The sequence below is a fragment of the Calliphora vicina genome, chromosome 5 (assembly GCF_958450345.1).
Source record: "Calliphora vicina chromosome 5, idCalVici1.1, whole genome shotgun sequence".
NCBI lineage: Eukaryota > Metazoa > Arthropoda > Insecta > Diptera > Calliphoridae > Calliphora > Calliphora vicina.
Genome location: NC_088784.1, coordinates 56,830,612 through 56,854,626, shown reverse-complemented (window position 1 = coordinate 56,854,626; position 24,015 = coordinate 56,830,612). Strand labels below are relative to the sequence as shown.

The 24,015-nt window shown below is 27.8% G+C and overlaps 1 protein-coding gene across 1 annotated transcript; it reads right to left on the bottom strand.

Annotated features, from left to right (window-relative positions):
• Positions 1-3,848: 3,848 nt before the first annotated feature.
• Tsp42Ee (Tetraspanin 42Ee) lies at positions 3,849-22,997 on the bottom strand. Its single transcript, XM_065512285.1, has 5 exons — positions 22,870-22,997; positions 19,385-19,463; positions 6,164-6,523; positions 5,900-6,094; positions 3,849-4,328 (listed from the first exon to the last, which is right to left on the bottom strand). Exons 2-5 carry the CDS (start codon positions 19,442-19,444, stop codon positions 4,257-4,259), a joined length of 687 nt encoding a protein of 228 aa, XP_065368357.1. The 5' UTR covers positions 19,445-19,463; positions 22,870-22,997; the 3' UTR covers positions 3,849-4,256.
• Positions 22,998-24,015: the final 1,018 nt, after the last annotated feature.

The window sequence follows — 24,015 nt, the reverse complement described above, 5'->3', positions numbered from 1 at the left end:
CAACCCACGCACACCAGTCTGTTCTTATTTATTTGCAAATAAAATATCTAAATTTGTACTGCATACTTTAGGGAGCTTTTTTATTACAGTTGACTGGACTCACTAAAAAAAAGAATTTCCGAGTTTTAACCGGAATTGTTGAATTTGTTTCCTTTACAAACCATTTCCTGAAAATTTCGAATCGAATAAAAAAAAATCATCCAAATGGCTCCAGCCGTTCTCACGTGATGACATTACATACATGGACCATTTCATTTTTATATATATAGATAGTCGTGGCATATTTATAATAGTTGTGTTCGCGTACTTCATAATTTGTAATAATTTGTACAAATTATCACTGGAAGTTACTGAATTCCGTTCGTTTACTTTTAAAAACTTGTAACGAAAGTGTTAAAAGTGACAGTTCGTAGACAGAGAACATGATATTTTTTACTGGACATTTTTTGTCCAGTAAAAAATATCAACATAAAAAACGTTTAAAACATATGGTTGCAAATGCAAACAAAACTAAAAAGTTGAAAATTAATACAATTTACAAGTTTTGCAAAGAAAAGAAGTAAATTAGCCCAAAACAAACGTTTTAAATTAATTTATAATAAAATACAACTTATTTTTACAAATTGTCGTTCGCGTACTTTTTTTTGTTACTTTTCAGATTGAGAGTAATTTATTTTTACTCTCTAAAATAAAGTTAGTGGATATTTTTTACTGGAAAGTACGCGAACACGCCTAATATGTGTCGAATTTAAGGATAGCGAAATATAATCATGAAAATAACTACTTTTAAAAACTTTGAAGAACGGTAGAGCCCTAAAGATATAGTTTCATTTTATTTTTAAAATCATTTTGGTAATCTACGATCAATTACGCAAAATTTAGGAGGTCTTGGGTTAGCGAAATCAAAAAAAAAAATTTCCGGACAACCTACTGTAAAGGTCTTAATATTGTAAATGTTGAATGAAATACATGCGTCACATTATTTCTGCTACTATAGCTCATAATTTCAAAAATTATGAATTAAAAATTTAACCAAAATAAATATTGTGGTTTTATTGTACTACAACTTAGTTGGTAGTGGTAGAAAAAATAATGTGACTATTTCATTAATAATGTTCAATATAAGACCTATATTTAGTGCTAATTAAAATTTTCTAAATTTAATGATTTAATGAAAAATTTAATGAAACAAAATTTGAAGTTCACTTTGTTTTGTATTTTTATCAAGGTTCAAAGTATAAATTTTATATAAGAATGTTGTAAAATCGCTCAATTTCAATTGTATATGTATATATTTTTAAACGCTTATCCAATTTTTACAATATTGATCTCATAGTAATGCTTATGTAAACTAGTTTCAATATATTTTCCTAAGGTCAATTTCTTTTGAATATTGAATCAAAAAATTTCCTGGAACAAAGGGTATCTCAAACAAGATATCTTCCATTTTCTAAAGATTTTCTTCAATTAAATTAAAAATGGATCCAAATGTTTTTTTTGTATTCCTCATCATCGTCCAGTGGCAAATTTCAGAATGTTTTTTACTTTGATTAGCACAAAGTATATTAAGATTAGTGCAAAGTTTTGAAAAAACGTAAACAAAATACAAAACAAATTGTGGCCCAAAATTTTAAAATGTTAAATAAAATACGTTATTTTTTACACAAATTTTGAGAAAATATCAGAAAAATACGTATATTTTTATTTATTTATTATTTTACTTCATTGTTTTGGTTGATTTGTTTAGTTTTACCACAAAACGGCAGTGTTTGTTTCTTTTCGATAAGAGATTTCCAATCGAGTACAACTTCGAGTAAATACAGAATTTAAACTATAGGACAGTTACAATTTTTGGTATTGAAAATTCATACAAACTCAAATTTAGAAAATATTTATATAACTCTGTTGCCTGTAGAAAATTTAAAAATTACCAACACATGTTTAGAGTTAGGTACTTTTTTACTAACACATGTATAGGGTTAGGTACTGTTGTCAAAGAGTTGGACTACTTGTTATACTTTGTTAATTAATAACAAAATTTATTCAAACTGCTTAAATTTTTGTTGATTCAAATCTACTACAAATTGAGTTAAAATGTCTCTTCTTCATTCAGTTTTATTTAGCTTTTAATGAATTGAAAAAAATCTTAAGCCTTTTAGTAAAAGGAATGAATTCAATACATTTAACTGAAGAGATAAAATTTATGTTGATCTCGAAAATTTCCAAATTATTGGATTCAAAGATGAATTTTTATAATACAACATCTGCAAAACACACTCATTATAAAGCTGTCATTGTTACCAAGGACTATTGCTGTGTTTCCTTTCAAGGCCAAAATCAATTCTATACTTGCCGCCATCAAAAATAGGGACCTTTGTTGTACTAGTATTTTCTGGAATAATTCGCACCTGTCCATCTTGGCATTGAAGATTATTCACATTTATTTCTAGATCGTGCAGTTTTCCATTCGAAAAACCCCAAATAAATAATAATAATAACAATAATAATAAGCTTTTCACTTTTTATAGAAAAAAAATAGAGTTCTAACTTGTTTTCTTTGTAGTTTCGTCAGTTTTTAATTCCCGGGAATGCCGACTAAAAATCCCGGGAATCGGGTAGTGAAAAATTGACAAAATTCCCGGGAAATTTGTCCCGGGAATTCCCGGGATAAAAACCCTACATAGAGCGGAAACTCTCCTGTCAAAGACCTAACTCAGTTGTCAGAAACCTAAGTGGTGAGAATGTATTAGTAAAAAAAAACAATACTAAAAAGCTAAATTCAAATGTAACAGTATAAAATAGTCGAAAAGTCGACTTTTCAACAATTTATCAAAAAATAGTCGATTATTCGAAAGTAGATTTGTAGAACCCAAATATTTAAATTATAATAAAGTGGAATATTACAAGATAATATTTTTTTGGAAAAACTTTGCAGTCTTTATGCAATCTATAATTTAATTTTATCAATTAAATCTATTTCAAAGGCTTAATTTATTTGTAATACAAAACAAATCCAAGGCCAAAAACGTATTACTAGGGAAGTTTCTAAGTACATAGATGCGAGTCATTAATTAAGTTAAATGTCTGTCATACCATTTATGTTTGTCATACCATTTGTGTTTTTCATTGTGTTTTTTTATTCATGGAATTCACAATTTAGTACAAATAATAATAAAATAAACACCTCCCGCCTTTATTTACCTAAATACTACCAAAGTGCAATTTTATTGACATATGAACATGTGTCGATAACAATAATATGAATTGAACTACATATGTACATATGTAGTTATTTCTAACTTAGATTTTTGTGTTTACAGAAAATCAACTAGAAATTCATGAATCACCGACAACATTCAAATGACACTTCACTAGACGTGATAAACTAAATTCCAAAACCGACAATAAATAAATGGTTAGCCACGTTTTAACGCTAATAAAAATTTTAAACACAATTTAAAAAAAAAACAAACAAAAGTCACCTTCAGTTCCATTTATTGTTATTTTTTTTGCGTTCATGAAAATTTTAATAAAACTACAGTATTATTATGAATAAAAATTAATTGTGGTTTTGTTCAACAGTAAACTGAATAATTTAATATTTGATTTTTTAATTACATGTCAATTGGAGATTCTAATTCATTACAAACCAATCAATAGGGTAAGCTATATAAAACCAAAACAAATAATGTTAAACTAAATACAAGTTCTTGAAAATAGGAAATAATACAAAATTTCATTGAGGTTGTTTTTTTACAAAAAAAAAAAAAAAGAAAAATACTTATAGTAAGTAGTAGGAGAAAACCCGAAATATGTGTAATAATTTCGAATAAGGAAAACTTCATGGGTTTTAGTTTATATTGTACGTTTGTAGTATGTATTTAAATATTTATATAATATATAAAAAAAAGTAATAAAACATTTTTAAACACTAAAGTTAAATTGGATTTTGTAACATCTTTTATAATTCATTCATTCATTCGATTTGTTTCTTACTTAAAACTACAATTACAATTTTTGTTTTTGTTTGTTTTACAAATGTAACAGCAGGTAATTGTTGATTCATTTGATTCTTATTTCATTCTTAAATTGTACGTTTTTTTATAATATTGGAAAATTACATTTGTATGTATGTGCTTTTAAATATGTATTTCGAAAAAGAAAAGAAAAATATGCAGAGGGGATTTTATTTAAATGTTTTCTTTATGATTGAGATTATTATTTTTTTTTTCAATTTTGTTGTAGTTACAAAACATTTAATAAGCATTTCGTCGCTTATAGTTGCGCACATTGTTGGCCAGGCAACAGGCAAAGATGAAACCAACGAGCTGAAAAGTAATTAGAAAAAATATAATTAATAAATATATAAAGAACAGAAAATTCTAAATTTTATAAAATTCTTTTGAGAAAATTTGAAATTTCAAATCAAAATGTTTTTGGTACAAAAGTTTTTTAAAAGTTCCGTGGCAGAATTATCGCATTCGCATTGAAAATAATTTAAATAAAAAGTACTAGATTTCTTTGTTAAATATCGAATGCCGTAATCTCAATATATTGAAGTTAAAATATACACTAATCACTAAAAACCTAACTCGTTTCCAAATTTTATAAAAAAATAATTTTAAAGAGCTGTATTCATAAAAAACAAATTTAGTTTTATTTTTTCTAATTTCAAACATAAAAATTAAAAAAAAAATAAATTCCCGTATAACTTTTTAATGAAAAATTAAAAATGTTCATGAATTTTAAAGAAGTTTCAGTTTTTATATTTATTACAAGTTTATAAAACAAATTTTGTATGGAAATTCTGTTTTATAAACCATTTATAAAATTAAAAATTGATTATGAATAAGGGGGTAAGAATATAAGCTTTTTAAGATATGTTCAAAACTTCGAATTTAAATTCTCTAAAAATAATAAAATAAATTAATAATAAAAAAACCATTTTTAAAACAAGTTTTTATTTAAATGATCTAAAAAAAGAAAATAAACTTTAAATTAAATGCAACTATTTATTACATTATACAATTAATGTGATATAAAAGCTTGTCGTGATTTTTTCCTGATGCTGGTGCTTCTTGCGTTTTCTTCTTTTTAAAGCATTTAAATAAAAACTTGTTTTTTAGATTTTTAAGTTTAAAATTAGAAAAATAAAACAAAAAAATTGGCCACAAATAAAACTTAAATTCTTCTTTAAGAATCCTCATGATTTCGAGATTATTTTAACAGCTTTGTAATATTTTCAAACACAAGTTCGAATTTTCGTACATAACAGCATTAAACATTTCGGGCTAAACTAACATACAAACACTGCAAGTTAAATAAAATCTTTTAAAAAATGATTTTCTAACTAAATTTAATGGTAAAAATTCCAGGACTGTGAAATTTATGGTGTCTCTGTGAACTTTCGTAAAGATGAAGGTCCTTCTGTCGAAGACTTTCTACAAATCTAGCCCCATTTGTTGCAGAGAGACCGAACTCAAGTACACAGCTTGCTTACTCGTAAACTTGAAGTTGCAGTTCTTCCAATGATCCAACCATTTTTCCCGCTTGTCCTCATTTATCAAATGACGATTCTTGAATCGTCAGGGTTGTTACTACAATGTCATCATGCTCTTCTGCGACATCAGCTTTTTCAGCTGGGAAATACAGACACACTGCGAATAGGAATTAAACGATCTACAGCTTCGTGTGCGATGGAGTGTATCGGAAGATCTTAGAAGATGCGATCGGCATATTTTCTTCAGCCATTTATTTAGATTTGTTAATGCAGATAAATCATTACTTTGAATTCTATTATACTTTGCTTTATAATTTCATAGATAACTATCTTCTTAACAATAAGAGTTTTTTTTTTACTAGAAGTCAAGTTTGAAAATTTTCAACCACAAGTACTAACCTCTATAGCAATTAAACCAAGACCAAAGTATTTAGCATTGTCGGTGCTGCCAGACATGAAACTAACAAACTTTTCTTTGCAACCGCCATAGTAATTGAGAGGAGTGCATGTGCTACCGGCATCACAGCAGCTGTCAGTTGGCAATTTCAAAATGAGAGCATAATCAGTGAATCCATTAGAACCGCAGCATTTGAACTAAAATCAAAGCAAATAAAAAAAAATTAAGTAAATAACAGTCTAAATCAAGTATTTTTTTTAACTTACAGATTTTTGGAAGGCTTCAAAGACACCAGTTTCTCTGGCCTCACGTTCCCATGCCCGATCGATAACCTCGCCCATAACAGTGGTAATTTTATCCTTGTTGGTCCACAGCAAAACAACCAAAACCAATTGAAGAATGAGTAAAATTAACATGAACACAGCATAGCACATGGTCATGCAGACATCTTCACGAATGGCACCACAACAGCCCAAGAATGAAATGAATACCACAATTGAACCAATTGTGATTAGGCAGATTGGTACAGCCGCCTGTGGTGGGAAACCTACTTGATTGTCAACTTCAATCATACCAATGCTATTCAAAACAATCACGCCATAGACAATAGCCAAAATGCCGAGAATCTAAAAATTATAAAAAAAAATAATAATAAAATTTATATATAAAATTGAACAGAACATTTGTTATCTATTTGTAGACATGGTCGTAGTCGAAATTGCGAAAAATGTTCGCAATATATTATTATTATGTAAATATTGATTTATAAAAGTGCCGCAGCGATATCATTTGTACATTGCTTTAAGTTTTTTAATTTACATTTATATATGGTATAATAAATATTTTATGTAGCCATCACATAATTCACATTTATATATAAAGGGACAAAAACCACACTAAAGCTGCTCTTACTCGGGTTAATCATTACGCACGTGTGTCTATTTCTATAAAAAAAAATTCGATTAATTTCAAATTCCAAAAACGATTTCTTTTTACCTAATTTATTTTGCAAACATTAACTTGTTTTATTATGCAATAGAAAGTCAGTTTGAAATAAAATTTCACCTTTAATTATGAAGTAATAATTTTACTAATGCAACATAATGGCAATTGCATACGTTTGCAATAAACGGGTCAATTATATAGTACGATGTTTGCTAATTATATTTAGAGATACGATAACGAAGGTGTAGATATTCCTTAATTAAGGGTGTGTCTTGGCCACCATTATCCCTAAACTACACTTTCAGCACGATTACCGTAACCGCATTGTCAGTGCATAATAAATTTACGCTTCCAGAGTATCTGCTAAACTTTGTTGCCTCGCCATCTCGCTAAGAGATGCCCGGCATACCAGGACCAATTTAGATGTGAAACTTTGCATAGTTTCCATTGACAATCAAATGAAGGTATACATTTGAAATCTTTCAAAATTTTTAAATTTACCAAAATATGTACATTCCAAAATCCTTTTCTGCTAATTTTTGGACACATAAATCAGCTACCACCAATACTGTTTTATTTTTTTTAAAGTCGATCGGACGGACCTTTTGTCCAAACATTTCTGAATAACTGAGAATATTTTGGGAAAATTTCTACCTTCAACAGGCAGAACAAAAAAATTCAAGTCTCAAAGCTAACAAAAGAGTGTAGGTACTTTGCTTCTAATAGTACTTTTTAATATTTGACCCTGAACAAGTGATAACTAGCAAAAGGGGAAGTAATAATGCTTTTAATTTTTTGAATTTCTTTACTCATGAACATAGAAATATGAAAAAAGATATAAATCATAGTGTACCGAAAATCCATGAATGCAAATATATTTTATTTCGCGATTTGTCCAATTTCTGACATTTTCTTTTTGAAGATAATTGCATTCATAACTTCCTTACCCCTATTATCAACACAAAGTCTGGTTATATGTTAACTTATAGTTATACTGTTGGTTAAATTAATTTTTGTTACACTGACAAGTTGAAACAACTATACATTGTGATAATGGATATTACTCATATTTGGTCAAAATTATCGATGGGAAATAATATAATGTTTGTGGAACAAAAGCCCCTGGGTTATTTAAAGACATTTCACTTCATAGTTCAAAAAAAAACATCATATTCTAAAACGTTTATTTCAGATTTAAATAACATTTTTAACAAAAAAAGACCTAATGGTCGTAGTTAAAGGCAATATTTAAAATAATAAGTTCTCAAAGTTGACGTTTTAATTTTACTAAATTGTTTTTCTTTGTTTTTTTTTTTTTTGGTTTGAATCTGTAGACAGAACTATGAGTCATAGCATCAATAGCAAGAATAGCATTGGTTGAGTTCAAGTGGACAGCTAGTAAAACAAAACAAACATCCAACCAAAAAGAAATAAGAAAAATCCGTAGTTATCAATTGAACTGAATACAAAACATGTTTGTGTGGATGCGAGCGATGCGGACAAGTAGTTTGATGATTAAATGTTTGTATAAAAAAAATTGATTTCGATTTTATGACGCAATAAAACATAAAAACTTTTCAAAATGGTATTTTGAAGAATGTGAGTGAAAGTCATTTAAAAACCAAAATATGTAAACTGCTACCACGATTGTACATAACAAACTATATACGTATGTATGCACGTATGTATCTCATCATTTTGCATGTAGATTAGAGGGAGGAATTTATAAATACTCTTAAAGAAAGGGCACAGAAACAAGAATAATTCGGATGAAGTACTGCGTAGAAAGTGAAAATTCTCCTTAGTAGATTTGAAGTTGAATATTTATTTCAAACTTGTATGGCGTCGTTGTTTTTAAACCAAAAAAAAAAAGGAGGGGGAGTTGGGTAGTAAGAAAGAAGTAGTAGGGCTCAGTAAATAAGAAATACAAAAAGAACTCGCAAAACGTACGTGATTGTGCGTAATGACAAGTGAACTCATTCAGCATCATCCCAAATCTAGGACAATGTAGAAAACATTGTCATTTACTAAAACCAAGGCACACAAACACATTCAAACACAAGAATGCTGTTGTATACATATACAATCTGCAAAAGTGTGTAATTATTTTTTTTTATTATTATTATTTTTAGTAGCAGCAACTACTTGATTCGTTTTACTTTAAAATTTAAAAATTTTGCTGTTAAAGAATACAAGTTGAAGGAAAGTGAAGCCGTTTAAATTTTTACAATTAACAAAAGAAATAAAAAAAAACAAGTTTTTTATTTGTATTTTGATGACGTCAGATTTGTATTTGTTTATTTGGTAGACAAAGATGAGATAAAACAAGTAAGAGTGCTATATTCGGCTATGCCGAATCTTATATACCCTTCACCTTTGTTGTGGATGCATTATTATTTTTTATAATTAGTATATATGTATGTACATTGCCCACTTTCAGCGTACAGCATCCTAAATTTATCAAGAACACAAAAAACAACAACAACGCCAAACGAAACAGAACACCAAAAGAAAAAACGAAAACAAAATACGCAAGCCAATGAAACCAACATACATCCAAACATACGTTTAATTGTATAAAAAACAACAACAACGCCAAAAGAAACAAAAGACAAAAGAAAAACAAAATACGCAAAGCATGCACATTCAAACATACGATTTGTTGATTTTTTGTCAAAAAATCCAACACACAACCAAACATACGTTTAATTGTATAAAAAACAACAACAACGCCAAAAGAAACAAAACACAAAAAAAACAAGTAAGAGTGCTATATTCGGCTGTGCCGAATCTTATATACCCTTCACCAAATTATACTTCAAAATTTTAAATATTTTTAGGTAAACAAAATTTAATTTTTTTCCAGTTGTTTTTGAATTTTTTGAAAAAAAAAATTTTTCGATTGTTATTTTAATTTTTTTTTTTTAAATTTAAAATTTTTTTTTTTTAAATTTGAAAAAAATTTTTTTTTTAAATTTAAAAAATTTTTTTTTTAAATTTTAAAATTTTTTTTTGTTTTTAAAATTTTTTTTTTAAAAAAAAAAAATTCGGGTTCAAAATTTTTTCCCGATTTTGACCCATTGTAGGTCCAACTTACTATGGTCTTATATAAGACGTTTGCAAATGTCTTTGAAATATCTATCATTAGATATCCATATTGTCTATATTAATGTCTTAGTAATCCAGATATAGGTAAAAAAATAGGTCAAAAATCGAGGTAGTCTTGGTTTTTTCCTCATATCTCAGCCATTTGTGGACCGATTTTGCTGATTTTAAATAGCAAAATTCTCGAAAGCATGTCTGACAGAATTATTGAAGATTTGGATCCCGAAGATATCTGGGGTCTTCAGAAAACTGATTTCAACAGACAGACAGACAGACAGACGGACAGACAGACAGACGGACATGGCTTAATCGACTCCGCTATCTATAAGGATCCAGAATATATATACTTTATAGGGTCGGAAATGAAAAATGTAGAAATTACAAACGGAATGACAAACTTATATATACCCTTCTCACGAAGCTGAAGGGTATAAAAACAGGAAAGCATTCAAGATATACACAGTAAATACAAATTAATGTGTTTGTATATATGTAAATACGTATAAACAGTCTACTGAATACATTCCCATTTTTTCAAATCTTATATGCATGACCCCTAATGAATGTGATATGAATGTTTTAATCAAACCTAAAAAAAAATATTTTTAAGCGTTGTTCTTAAAAATGTATTTAAGGTTTAAAATGCAAAAAACACTTAAAAATCTTGTTTTCCATACAAACAAGATCCAATCGGATCGACCAAAAAAATTAGGCATCATTTTTAATGTTTCATATAACCGATGTACCCCAGCCACTTTGGGGCTTCAAGGCTCAACCTCCCCCCTTAGTGTTCAAAGTCCAAATTCAAAACTTAAACTCAAATATATAGCAATAGAAATTTTATTAAAATCGGACTACACATTCAGTTAGAAGTTACAGATTTATTTTCCCTTTCCCCCACTTTGCAATTCTTAGCATAATAAAACAGTAATATTTGACCATTTTAGGGAGACAAAAATCAAATTTTAATGATAAAGACTTAAAACTATAGCATATGACCTTAATTTCATTAATATTCAAAGTGCCAGCATATTTTTTATTCATTGTACAAATTTTTTATAAAAAAATTTTAATTGAAATTCAGTTCAGAGAGGTATTTTGGTTTTTATGGTACTCGTTGTTGGGGCAAGTTGTTGCAGGATATTATTTTTTAATATAATATATGAGATTTTCAATTTGCTGACAATAGTGAAATGTTCGCAGGATACTACAGGATTTTTGTAAAATTTAAAATTTTTCTTTTATAGAAACAACAGCCCATACATAAATATTTTAAAAAGGTTAACCACCATTAATACGAAGTCTGGTTATGTGTTAACTAGTAGTTAAACTGACAGTTTTCATACAAAAATAATTTTAACTGACAGTATAACTATTAGTTAAGGCATAACCAGACTTCGTGTAATTTGTATTTTCTTTTTATAAAGTAGATTTATAATCTAGTAGAAGTGAATTCTAATACATAAGTATTCAAATATTATGAGAATTGGACAATTCAATTTTTGTTGTTCTATATTGGCCAAATGTGACTGTGTGCTGAGGGTGAAGTAAACAATAATAAATAAAATTCGTACATTTTAGAATCTGTCTTGAGGTATGTTATTTGTTAAAACTTAGCAAAATGTTTTATAATATTTTCGTTTAAAAAAAAAGATGATTGTATGAAACTGTATATATAAAAAATTTCGTTTTGAGTGAGCTTTTTTTAAACAAGATTTTTTAGCAAAAGTTTCTACATCAACCACCAAAAAACAAATGTGGGATAATTCGAAATATTGGTCGTAGACACATAAAACTTTATATATTCTGGGTCTTTACAAAATTCTTTGACGATCTAGCTATGTCTGTTGAATGCGCGATAGGGCATTCCCAAATATTATATGTAGATCGTAAATATTTGCTATGGAAAATGGGAAAAAATCCATCCGAAATGTCTGTCCGTCCAGTGTTTGAAAACTATTAACACAATAGGGCCTAAACGAGTCCCAAATAGTTATTGCTAATAGCAAACTTATGTGTCCAAAAATTAACAAAACTTATGAAAAACTCTGTTCCGACTTACATACTTCAATGTTTAAGTCTAGCAAGGTAAGTGAAAGTTACCACTGGTATTTTCTAGTAACAAAAAATATATAATTAGCCAAATCGGCTGAACAAAATAAATGTTTTTATACAAAATACACAAAAATCGGTGCTCGTATTGGTGAATGGTAAATAAGATTCAAATACATATAACTCTCTTACTTTTTTGTATAAAAATGTTTACCAAACTTCTGGCTTTAAAATATGTTTATAATAAAAATGTTATATTGTAACAAAAACCTTTTTTTATATTTTAATACCAATATTTACTAAAGCTTTACTAACCGACTAGGGTTCATACTCGGGAAAAATTTACCGGGAATATTTTTTTGTTAATTTTCGAGAATTTCTTCATAAGTTATCTTCTAAAATTTAAAATTTTCAGATTCGTTTCGATGGCCAAATTTGTTGCTAACTGAATCATTCTATTATATCCATTGATTTTTTCGGTTCTAGCAACAGATAGTCAGTTGGCAAAGAAGTATCACGGTTGAAATAACCGAATTATTTTCACTCAAATCAAGCCACAGCAAAATTTGGTTATTAAGAATGAATCTAATTTAAAGTTTATGCTCTTAAAGGAATTATTAAGATGCCTAACATTACATCTTTTAGGAATATTCAATGATCATTGTTTGTATTTAGAGAAAATAATAACAATAATAGTGGTTCAAATTTGTTTATCTACAATCTACAAGAAACCCTTATAAAGGCTGGACCAACATTGTACAACGAAATATAGTTATTTTATACTTTTAAAACGCTGGTCAATTTATTCGGAATAAGTCAATTTATTCGGAAAAAAATTTTCTGGTTTTTAATTTAATTTAGTCTTAAAAAATTCCCGGGAATGCATTCCCAGTTGGAAGGCGGCGAAGGTTTATCTACCAAAAAATAACTCCTGAAGAATAGTGGTCATTCTGAATCAGCAGCTGTTGTCTTGGCTGTGTATTTTATATATATGAGATATACATATTTGTGCTTAATTTCCTATAGGTATCTGTATTTATAAGAGAATTATGGGCGTTAAATTCCTAATAGGGATATGAGAACTCATGAACCTATCATCGCCAATTTCAATACGCCTTAGTCCAATTACACATATTCTGTGTAACTGTCCTAGATTACAGGTTCTCAGGTAAAATGGCTAGGGGAAAGATTCCGTTATGAAATGGCGGATATACCTAGATATGAATAGGGTGGCTATTTTAGGTAGCGTCTACTTATTTCCTCTCCCTTTTCTTTCGACTGGGGTTTCTTCCACTTTATTTCTCTTTATATCACCTGACTTATCTATGATTTCATTTCATCTCTTCACACCTAGTTATATGTCTTAAGGGTATCACAATAGACCCTATGGGTCTACAAGTGCAAATATATCTCTTCAAATATATCTATCTACTCTTGTCCAATTAAAGCTCTTGACTTAAATAATTATATTTAAAATTGCTCGTGTCAGTGCACTCACTATTGCTGCACTTTTACATGAGATGTGAAAATTGTTTGCAAAGTCTAAAGTTAAAGTCTAAAGCGTTTGATACGGATGACCATTCCATGCGGATTAATGACATCACGTAGAGGGGGTAAAATTTACCAATACCTCGCATGTTAAAGGCTAAAGCGTTTGATACGGATGACCATTCCATGCGGATTAATGACATCGCGAACTCTATTATATCCATCGAAATCAAAATCCCGACAACATAAGAGCCAAACTCAAGTTATCAACCTCAAAATCGACCGTGTCACTTTTCACTTCATGGAAAAAGGATGGAACTAAACATCTCAATCTCGCTGGCATCTCATGGGGCATAGACATGGAGACGATTGTAGCGACGTGTTAAACAATTGGTCGCTGTCTTCTCAGTTATGCTGTCCCAGTATGGAACTCATTTGCTACAGGTTGTGTCAAAATGACTAAAATGTCTATCAGACAACATAATGTGTTGCTAGACTAGACAGAACCTAATCGCATGTCAGCAGACTAGTCTCCCCAACCCATTCAACTTTTATGGAAGATTCCATCCCACGACACATCCGGTTGGACTCAAAAACTTGACCCCTGTGGTTTCTTGGTTCCAGTAAAACTTTAATATTTTTTTTGCTTTGGATTGTTATATATTCCAAATTTGTTTTATTGATACTGAACAAAGGTATAAAATCATCAAAGGAAATAATTATCAGGGATATTTTTCTAATTTAGTTTGGACTTTATCCTAGTATACTTGTATATCCTTAATAAATTCCAAAATTTTTGGAATTTGTTTAACGTTATATCAGATCTTTTATGAATCTTAGGAAGGTGAATTCAGCCAATACAAAAAACACCCTAATGTATGTATATGTACTACGTAAATAATAAACAAGTGGTTGTTAGTTTTCCCCAAAATAAAATTTTCTTTGTAGCTTCAACCAATTGGAATGTTTTTTATAACCCTACTATTCTAATACTGGAAAGTTGGATATCAACTTGAAAACAAAGAACATTTATATAAAGCATTACATGTAAAACATAACATGATAAGAACGAGTAAGCATTTTCCATGTACATATGTATGTATAAGAGTATTTCGATATGTCCAAATACCAAAAGCGATTCTGCACCATGTCCTCGAATAATTAAACTGGAGTGTTTATATTCGATTATCATTTACTTATATACATATGTATATCTACATATCTGATGATGTTTGTTATGACGTCGACAATTTGTTTTTCCCTACAACATTTTTTATGCTGGTCTGGATATGCAAACTATATAAGACATAAAAACGAACAATTCATTCCCTAAATACTAATAAGAAACGAACTAATTTAAAAAGGTTAATTTAATTATCATGTCAAGAGGTTATAATAGTTATAACTAGCATTAGTTATTACTTTAGTTAAGAGTGTTAACTTTGTCTGTGTTTTTAGTTGTTTCAGCTACTTTTTGTGTGTTTTTAATTTTAATTAAACTAAATTTTTGCAAATGGCCACACCCAGGGGAAGAAAGCGACAATCATCACTTCCACCAGTAATACATATCAGCACATACTAAATAAGTACAACAAGTGTGCGCTGATGATGATAATGAATGAATGAATGAATGCGTGAGTGTGGCAAGTAACTTGAGTGGAAAAGAAAAAAAAGTTATAACAAAAAATAAACAACAAAATTCATACAATAAATTAAGTATGAGCGAATGTGGGGGTTATTATTATTTAATTCAATTTAAGCAATAGCTACTACATATACATATTTATGTATTTGCTGTTTTTGTTATGGATTTTTATTAGTAAAATCAACTTAATTCCTTTTGCATTCACTCAGTATCTCATTAATTTATTCCGATTTTGCCATATAGCAAACAATAAACATGAAATGATGCAGTAACTGTTTTTTTAATTGCGTTTCAATATGAGTTTATCAGCAGGTTTCTTTATTTACTCATTAACTTATTCGACATAAGATACAAAAAGAAAACTGTTATGTTTTAGCAATGAAAAAGGCTGAGATTTTCATGCACTAGAAAAGCCTAAATATATACAAATATGCAATAAAAACAAAGATATAAATGCAGTATAAAATGTAAAATATTCACAAAAATATGCATTAATTTAGAAATAAAAGTGTGTACATATGTATATTAAAATGCATGTGTTTTGTTATGATAGCATAATTTTGAGTACAAGTTTAAGATAAATTTTATTTTGAATTTTTATTTGTATACAAATATTTTTCTTTTCAAATTGTATCAAACAATTACAAACTTTAAAATATCCAACTAACATATATGCGCTTAAAAGCAAAATATGCAATTATAACTAATTATGCTATATCAATTCGATGCCATTTTATTGCAAATCGTCTGATTTGGAAAAGTAATTGGTCAATATATGTACTATGTATATTAGGATTCGAATGTCGTGGAATCTGAGTCAAATTGGTTAATTTTTTCCCGTTCCGAATCGTCTCTGAATCGTTATGTTTTCAGTGTTTCGAAAAAAAGATAATTAAATATAATAATTTCCTTAAGAATACGTACCTATTCCCATTTAGTTATAACGGAATCGTAATCTATACAGTATTTCGGGAAAATCCATATTTTTAGCAATAATTTGGTTTTAATAAAACAAATTCAGAAAATTAATTCGGAACATCACAAAATTCGATTGTTTTTTTTTAAGAAAAGTAATAAATTAATTATTTTATGCATTGTGTTGGTCATTTTGGTTCCAAGTTCATAAAAAAGGTTAATTTTCATATTTTTCACTTCCAAACTCATTTCTAAAGATAATGAAATATTCCTCGAAGTATCACGAAATTCCACAAATGAAACAAATGAAGAATCAACTATGAAATTCAAATTTTAATATATGTATTTCAATAAAATGTGAGCCATTTCAAAGATCATATGTATTACATATCACTAATTAACGAAACCGGAAATTAAAATTTGCAATTATTTTTACACAGAAAAAAGTTTAAGCTTCTTAATTACGTCATATTATTTTCTTAAACGCTCGTAATTATCACAACAAATAAACGAGTTTTGTGTAAATAATTTTGTATTTAAATTGAATTAACACCAGAACAATAAATGTATCTCATGTTTTGAAATGAATGTACGCTCGCTTCTCAATGCAATAAAACAAATGTGTGTGAACAAATTCATGCGAAATTGAGTCATACAAATTTCAGCATTAAAAACAAATAATTGCAAGTAGAAATTTGATTTTTTTAAATAAATAAAATATCTATATGGTAAATAACTGACAACAGTATGAGTGTTTCCGTCATTTAAAAATCCCTCTGGTGAAATTCACATGAAACCAGATAAAACCCAAGTTAGTTTTAAAAATTTAATTTTAATTTGCCAAATACAAACAAAATCTCTTTAACTTATATATGCTATGTTAGCATTCTAAAGAAACCAATCAAGAATTATATGTTTGTTATGCACAAAAAAAGAAACAAAATAAAATCACAAAAAGAAGAAATAAATTTGAAACATTTTAAACAAATAAACATCTTATAGTAATGTATATAAATTTTGTTTATATACAAATAAGTATGTATGTTATGTATAGAAATTTGCCGGGAACATTTAAAGTGGAAAAAGAAGCAGCATGTTTAGTAGGAAAAAATTTTTTGAAAAAAAAAACATTTTTGTGTATGAATTTCTAACCCTTTTCATATTTACTTTAAATAAAAGCTTTTTAAACAAGTTTTAAACTCGTTTTAAAATACAAAACTTCAAAGTCATTTACTTTAATGATTATTCAACACGATCGTTTGCTTTATCACCAGTATATTATTCTTTGCAATCACAAATGTTTGTTTATATGAGAATTTAACAATAAAAGAATAATTAAATTAAAATGTACAGGTCCCAGTTGGAAATAAGTTTACAGATAATTTTAATATAATAAAAACAACTACATATTAAAACGATAAACTTAAATATTTCCAAATTGTAAACTGGCAAAGTGAAATGGTAGCAGAACTTTTATTTTAAAATTGTTGACAGTATCGAACAATTATTAGTCCGGTTTTTTTTAATTGCTAGAATGAATCACAAAAAGAATTAGGTAAATATTGCCAAAATTGGACTAATAGCTTTATTCGATATTTGTTCTTGTTTCAAAATCTTAGATATTTAGCTTGTTTTTTTTTTTTTTTTGCTACAGTGACCAAAATCGGCTATATAAAAATAATATGTATATGTATAATGTATTAAACTAAATAAAATGTTAATTCAATTTAATTTCACACAACTTAAGAAAATAATAAATAAGAGATCAAATGAAGGAAGTCCATTATTTTTTTAATTTGTTCAAGACTTTGCATTGTACTGTGGCATATAAACTACAAATAAATATCTTGTAGCAGATCCGGAAGTTTCTGAAGGATGATGGTTGGATTGGTTTCGGATAACATCGAACAGTAGCGGGCGAAACCACCTCACCAGACAAATGGCAAATGAGCTCCATCCAGGAGGTGTTCTGTTATAATAATTTTTTCTCAAAATTTAAAAAGTTATCACACCAAAATAATCCGATCGTATTTATATGTATATTTGTCCCCTATATTAAAATTTTATGTAAACATTAATCCTAAAAGAATCAACATTAAAAAATATAAATTTTAAACTTGACACTGGAAAAATGACCCTAAACAACATTGAAAAATAGTTTTCAGTTTTAAACTCTCAGACAACGTAATAAAATTAAGTTTAAACAAAAAAAAGGTTTTCTACATTTTGTTTTATGTTTCATTTTCGCATGTTCAACAAAAGGGAGAGAAAATAAATGTTCATCGCACAAACAATAGTATGTAGTAACATTTATAATATCGGAACTTGTCTGCTGTTTACTCAATCGCAAAAATAACACAAAAACCAGCTTAAAGCAACTTCAAAAAACAATAATAAACTTTGAAATAGTTTTGAAATCCACATTCAGTGTTGGAGGGAGACACTACATACACAGATACATGGACGTGTTGACTTTTGCAACTTGCCGAAAATTATGAAATTGTATTGAGCATAGAGAATTATTACAGAGACGAGACACTCAGATTTTTCAAACAAAAATACAACAAATCATATGTCGACACAACAACAAAATACATTGACTAGCATATAGGTATTCTGTTGTTGTAAGAGTTAGGTTTTTGACAACAGACTTAAGCCTCTATGTTAACCATGGTATTGAGTTTCAAAAATATTTATGTATTTATTTACATACATATATTATAATTTAATATGTATAATAATATGTAAATATTTGGTTTGTTTATGTACTGCATTTATCGTATTTACTTAGATATAGTCAGAATTAATCACAAAATCCATAAAATACTTAGTACGTGTATTGGAATTTTTAATAAAATTTATAAAATGCTCTCGGAAAAATATTCCAAAAAAAAACATTCTTGAGATATTTTAAAATGTTACAACTTAATTATTCTTATTCTCTGAACTATTGCTTTTCCAAGAAACCAATTTCCGAAAAATAAATATATTCTACAATATAACAGAGCAATCGTTATTGAAAATACCGCGCTTTTTGATTTCTATAACATTGAAAGTTCAAAAAAAACAAGGTTCTATAATAGCGCTTTGTTTGTAACGTTTAGTCATAAACAAGTCACAATGTTCCACATTCAATAAATGAATAAATGTTTTCATTTAAAATGCCTTTAAATATGAAAAAACACAATTTTCCAGTAAAAATTGTACAGTTTTTATTCACAGCTTATTGTTACTGATTTTTTTTTAACTCAATATAAATAATGATGCAACAAGTTTTAAATTATTGTACTACTTGCTATATGAATAGAATATAAATAAAACAGATTTCAAAACTTACCGACACCAGAGTATTGAATATGAAGAGAATGTACTTCACCAATGTTGTTCCACAATCCATTTTTATGAATGTTTCTTATCTAGAAAAAGAAAAATAAACAACAAAAAGTTTTAAATTCATAAGTATTTATAAATGTTTACATTTTATACCAAAACATTTGCAGGTATATTCGAAGTAAGGAATGTTTTTATATAATTATGTTTACTATCATTGTAGAATTAGCAAGGTACAATTATTAGAAAGTATGCTCTCAATTATACATTCCCTATAACATCAAACAAAAGAAAATTAAAAAATATAAAAAGGAAATGCCAAACAAAAATAATTGAATTTAAATTTTTGTTACGAAAAAATTCAATTTCAACCATAAATTCATTAATAATTGAAGAAAATCAATATTTTATTAAATAAATGTGTACTAATTTCAATTAAAACGTTAAAAATGTATAAAAATATTGCGGTAACAAATTGAAAAAAGGTAAGTAATTAAACACATAGTTTGACGTTTTATTGTTGAATAATGAAAACTCTCTCTAATAATTGTACCTGGTAACTGATGGTACTACCATGGTTTACCATATTTATATAAATATTGATATCTACTTGAATGCCACTTTTGAAGTTTTTTTTAAAATAATTTTTACAGCTATTCGACTAATTGCTATTTTTAACGTCTGTATTGTAATTAATAGTTTTATATATTATAATAGTTGCAATAAATAGTACCTATCTGCTTATCTTTTTATCGCCGACTGCTGTAATAGATACAACTGCAACAGTAAACTGAGATTTGCTTAAAATTCACATACAATAAATTGTTATTACTACAGCAATAATAAATAAGTGTGCAAAATAACAATGTAAAATTTCATTTTTCCACATATGTATGTACAGTGGTGGCCACCAATTTAAGACAAATACTTGAATTTTTTTCATCAACTGAATTTTAAGTACGATAGAGCCAAAATAAAAGGACCTCTAAGGGTATGAAATTTATTACTAATGTTTCTAGTTTCTGCAAAATGTTTGGAAAAATCGGTAAAACATATATGGACAAAGATATGTGGAAATACTTTGACCCACCTCAGCGAACATCCGCTGTTAATAACATGATATGACCGAAACTAATGGAACTAAAAATACGAAATTTGGTCCGAATATTTTATAATAATAAAATTATAATAATATAAATGTGAGAAAAAATATGTTTATTTAAAAAAAAAATTTTGGTCAAGTTGTAGAAAAATTTTATGTGTTCATGGTGAATATGTATGAATTTTCATAGTCGAATAAAACACACTTGTGTGTTAAAACAGTTCTCATGCATACATATTTGTGGAAATATTTGAAAAAATAATTGACAATTACATGGAATTTAGCAAACAATTTTTGTCTTAAATTCCTGGCCACCACTGTATGTACATAATAGATAGATATCATTAAATATTTCAATTTACGAAATTCTCACATGTTTTGAGAATATGTACTATGTTTATAATGACTCAAGTAAAATGGTTACAATTGCTTTCTTTATTGCTTAGACTGCATACAGCTAGTGTAACTTAAATAGGTAGATACACTTTGTATTTTTATAATGCTCATTATTAACTAAGCTCGATTTTCTTTAAAATCCCTAAATTGTGAATACCTTTAGGTATTTGTTTTAAATAAATAATAATTAATAATTAGCTAGCTAATTTCAATATCCCAAGCGAAAACTTTGAGTGAAAATTTAAAAATTCACTCAAAGTACTCGCTTGGTACCTATATAGAAACGGGTAGTTTTTAATTATGCCTCAAATGTGTGTTTTATGTCATAGGTAAGTGATGAATTTATTACAAAAATAAACCTTAAATATTATTTCGGAATTTCTTGTTTGTGAAAAAGATTAATATAAATTATTTCATTTGATTTTCATGTTAGACCCTCTGTTTGGCTGTGTTGAATGTTTTCTTTTTTTCGTTTGTTGACCAATTAAGTTAAATTATCAAGTAAATAGTACGAGTATATGCGAGACAAAAACTCAATCTACTTAAATGCATATACACGACTAGATTTAATTATAATACTGGTTTTGTCATGGTATATGATCATGCCATTCATTCATTTGTTCAATCTTTCAATAGTATACACAGCTGTAATGTAGTCTAGTTTAAAATGACAGTCACAGATCAGGCAAAGTAGCATTTCTTTTTTAAATATTTACAACTAAGTGCGTAAATTTAATGTTAATAAACAGGGCAAGCAAAAATATACATTATCATATTTTTTGCTGTACGCCATATGAACATATGATATGAGTATTTATTAGTGTCCAAAAAACCGGCAAATTTAAAAAAACCGGTGTCGATTATTGTCGTTTAAAAAACCCGGTTAAGCGGTTTCGGTTTTTGTCTTTAAAAAAAAACCGGTTAACCGGTTTATATTAAAATTTTATTTAATGGAAATTTAGCATTTTTGAATTCTTTGTGCAATTATTTTATATATTTTACAAAATGTTGTCAAATGCTACAATTTTCTATAAAATAAATCAATATTTTTAAAAATGGTATCAAAGTTTTTCATAAATATGTTTGAATGAGCTTTAGAAAATATATTTCATTATATATGATATTATTCTTTTAAATGACTGATGACTCCCTTCTAATATTTGCTTTAATGTATACATAAGTTTTGAAATGAATTAATCTTTAAGAAAACAAGATGAGAAGTAATGGTGGTTGTTTTTTTCAAGAATGATTTTTTAATCCTACTACCATTGTTACTGCGAATATAATTTTTTTTGTTGAATTGTACAATTTATTCAACTAGTGGTGAGTGTTTGTTTACTTTTGTTTTCTTTTATTTGAATATAATTTCAGATAAAATTAATCATCGATGTAGTTGAGAGGCCAAATAATTAAAAATAAATTATTTCAATTTGTCTGCTTCTTTTCAGATCAACTGCAAAATTACTACATACGATGCAGTTTGTTCAACTCTTTTCTTTTTTTTTGTCTTTTCATGGGAAAAACTCATTTTATTTCCCCCCTGAAAGCTAAAACAAAAAATAAAATGATAAAACAATGGAAGTGGATGAAAATCATGCGTTCATTGACATGATTTCAGAGATTTTTAGTTGTTTTTCCGTTTCATATCATTTTTTTTTCTTCTGAGTAGAAAAGATTTTTTTCAACTACTTGTTACGAACAAAAAAAAAAACAAATTAACACCAATTTTGTTCGACTACAAAAACATCCTTTGTGTAAAGCAACAAAAACAAAAATAAGTTTTAATACGACCAAAAGCACACATGCATGTAAAAAAACTGAATCGCGTAGATAGATGAAAAAAACTTCAAGTCTGCATTTTTTTACAGAGTTTATTGTTTTGTCCTTCATACTTCACTTGCATTTCAGTTCATAAATTCACAATTAATCTTTTATTTGTTTGCAATTATTGTTCACTAGTAAATTCTTTGTTGTTGTATGTCTACTCTTTTTACCTTAAAACACTCAAGTGTAATTAACCGTTACAACAAATTTAACTTTAGCTTTTATTCACTCCTCAGTATTTAATGCCTGCTATTCTTTCGACGTTTTCTTTGTGACTGAACTAAAAAACACACATGTGTGACAGCCAGGGCACAATAAGAAACAAGGCGAATTTATACAAGGTGGTGTCAGTTCTACAAAAACAACGATTGGTCTTAACAAATGTCAATAAACCAAAATGAAAAATTAAACAAATAAGTATTTAAACTTAATATAGTGTAGATAATTGAATAATGAGGGCTTTAGTAATTTATGTAAACAATAGATATTTTGTTAATAAGCTTAGAATATGTAGATATTTAAATATAAAAACAAGCTTTGACAGTTGTTAGAACCAAAAAGCGAAAAAAAAATTATCAGCTGTTTGACTGAAGGCCTAGTCAAGGCATATTTAACCAGGTGGCAGCGTAACGCCAGCTGACTATTTTTTGCTCTACTCGTGTTTTGCCTTGTGAAATGTCAAAAGCTTGTTTACAAACATTTTTAAATTTGTTATAAGATTAAAAAGATTATTTTATATTTAAAAAAGTGAGTATTTGTCACCGCTTTATGTGCATAAAATATTTAAAAGTGTTAAAAAAAACTATTTCATTTATAAAAGTGAGTTTTTGTGAATTATTTTTTGACAGTTTACACGGTTTTACACAAACAAAAATGACTATTGTTCTTGTATTGTTGTAATTGTTGTAGTTACGCTGCCACCTTGTTAATACATCTTGGGCCTAGTTAGTTTGTACCAAGGCGTATTAACAAGGTGAGTGCATAAAATCAGCTGTTTCTTAATTCGCTGTGGTTTTATGTACACTATATGTCAAACATTGTTTATGTTTACATTTGTTATTGTAAATAACATAGTAATATTTTAATTCGCCTTGATTTTGACATTTAACGTACATTTTAACAAAAACAAATTGCCTGTTGTTTTTGCATTGTTGTATTTGTTGCCGGGATGCACTCACCTTGTTAATACGCCTTGGTTTGTACCAAAGTAAATTAATAAAGTAGACTCAGTAAAACAGCTGACTATTTTTTTTACTTTGGTCTGAACTGTCAATTCACTTGTGGTTGTTGTGGCGAAAAATACAACAAGCCCAAAA

Excerpts from the sequence above, each read along its gene's own strand:
- Tsp42Ee (XM_065512285.1), bottom strand. The coding sequence starts at position 19,444 with ATGGATTGTGGAACAACATTGGTGAAGTACATTCTCTTCATATTCAAT. Across the intron at positions 6,095-6,163 it reads TTGAAGCCTTCCAAAAATCT|TTCAAATGCTGCGGTTCTAA; the intron begins GTAAGTTAAAAA and ends CTTTGATTTTAG. Across the intron at positions 4,329-5,899 it reads TTGGTTTAATTGCTATAGAG|CTCGTTGGTTTCATCTTTGC; the intron begins GTTAGTACTTGT and ends ATTACTTTTCAG.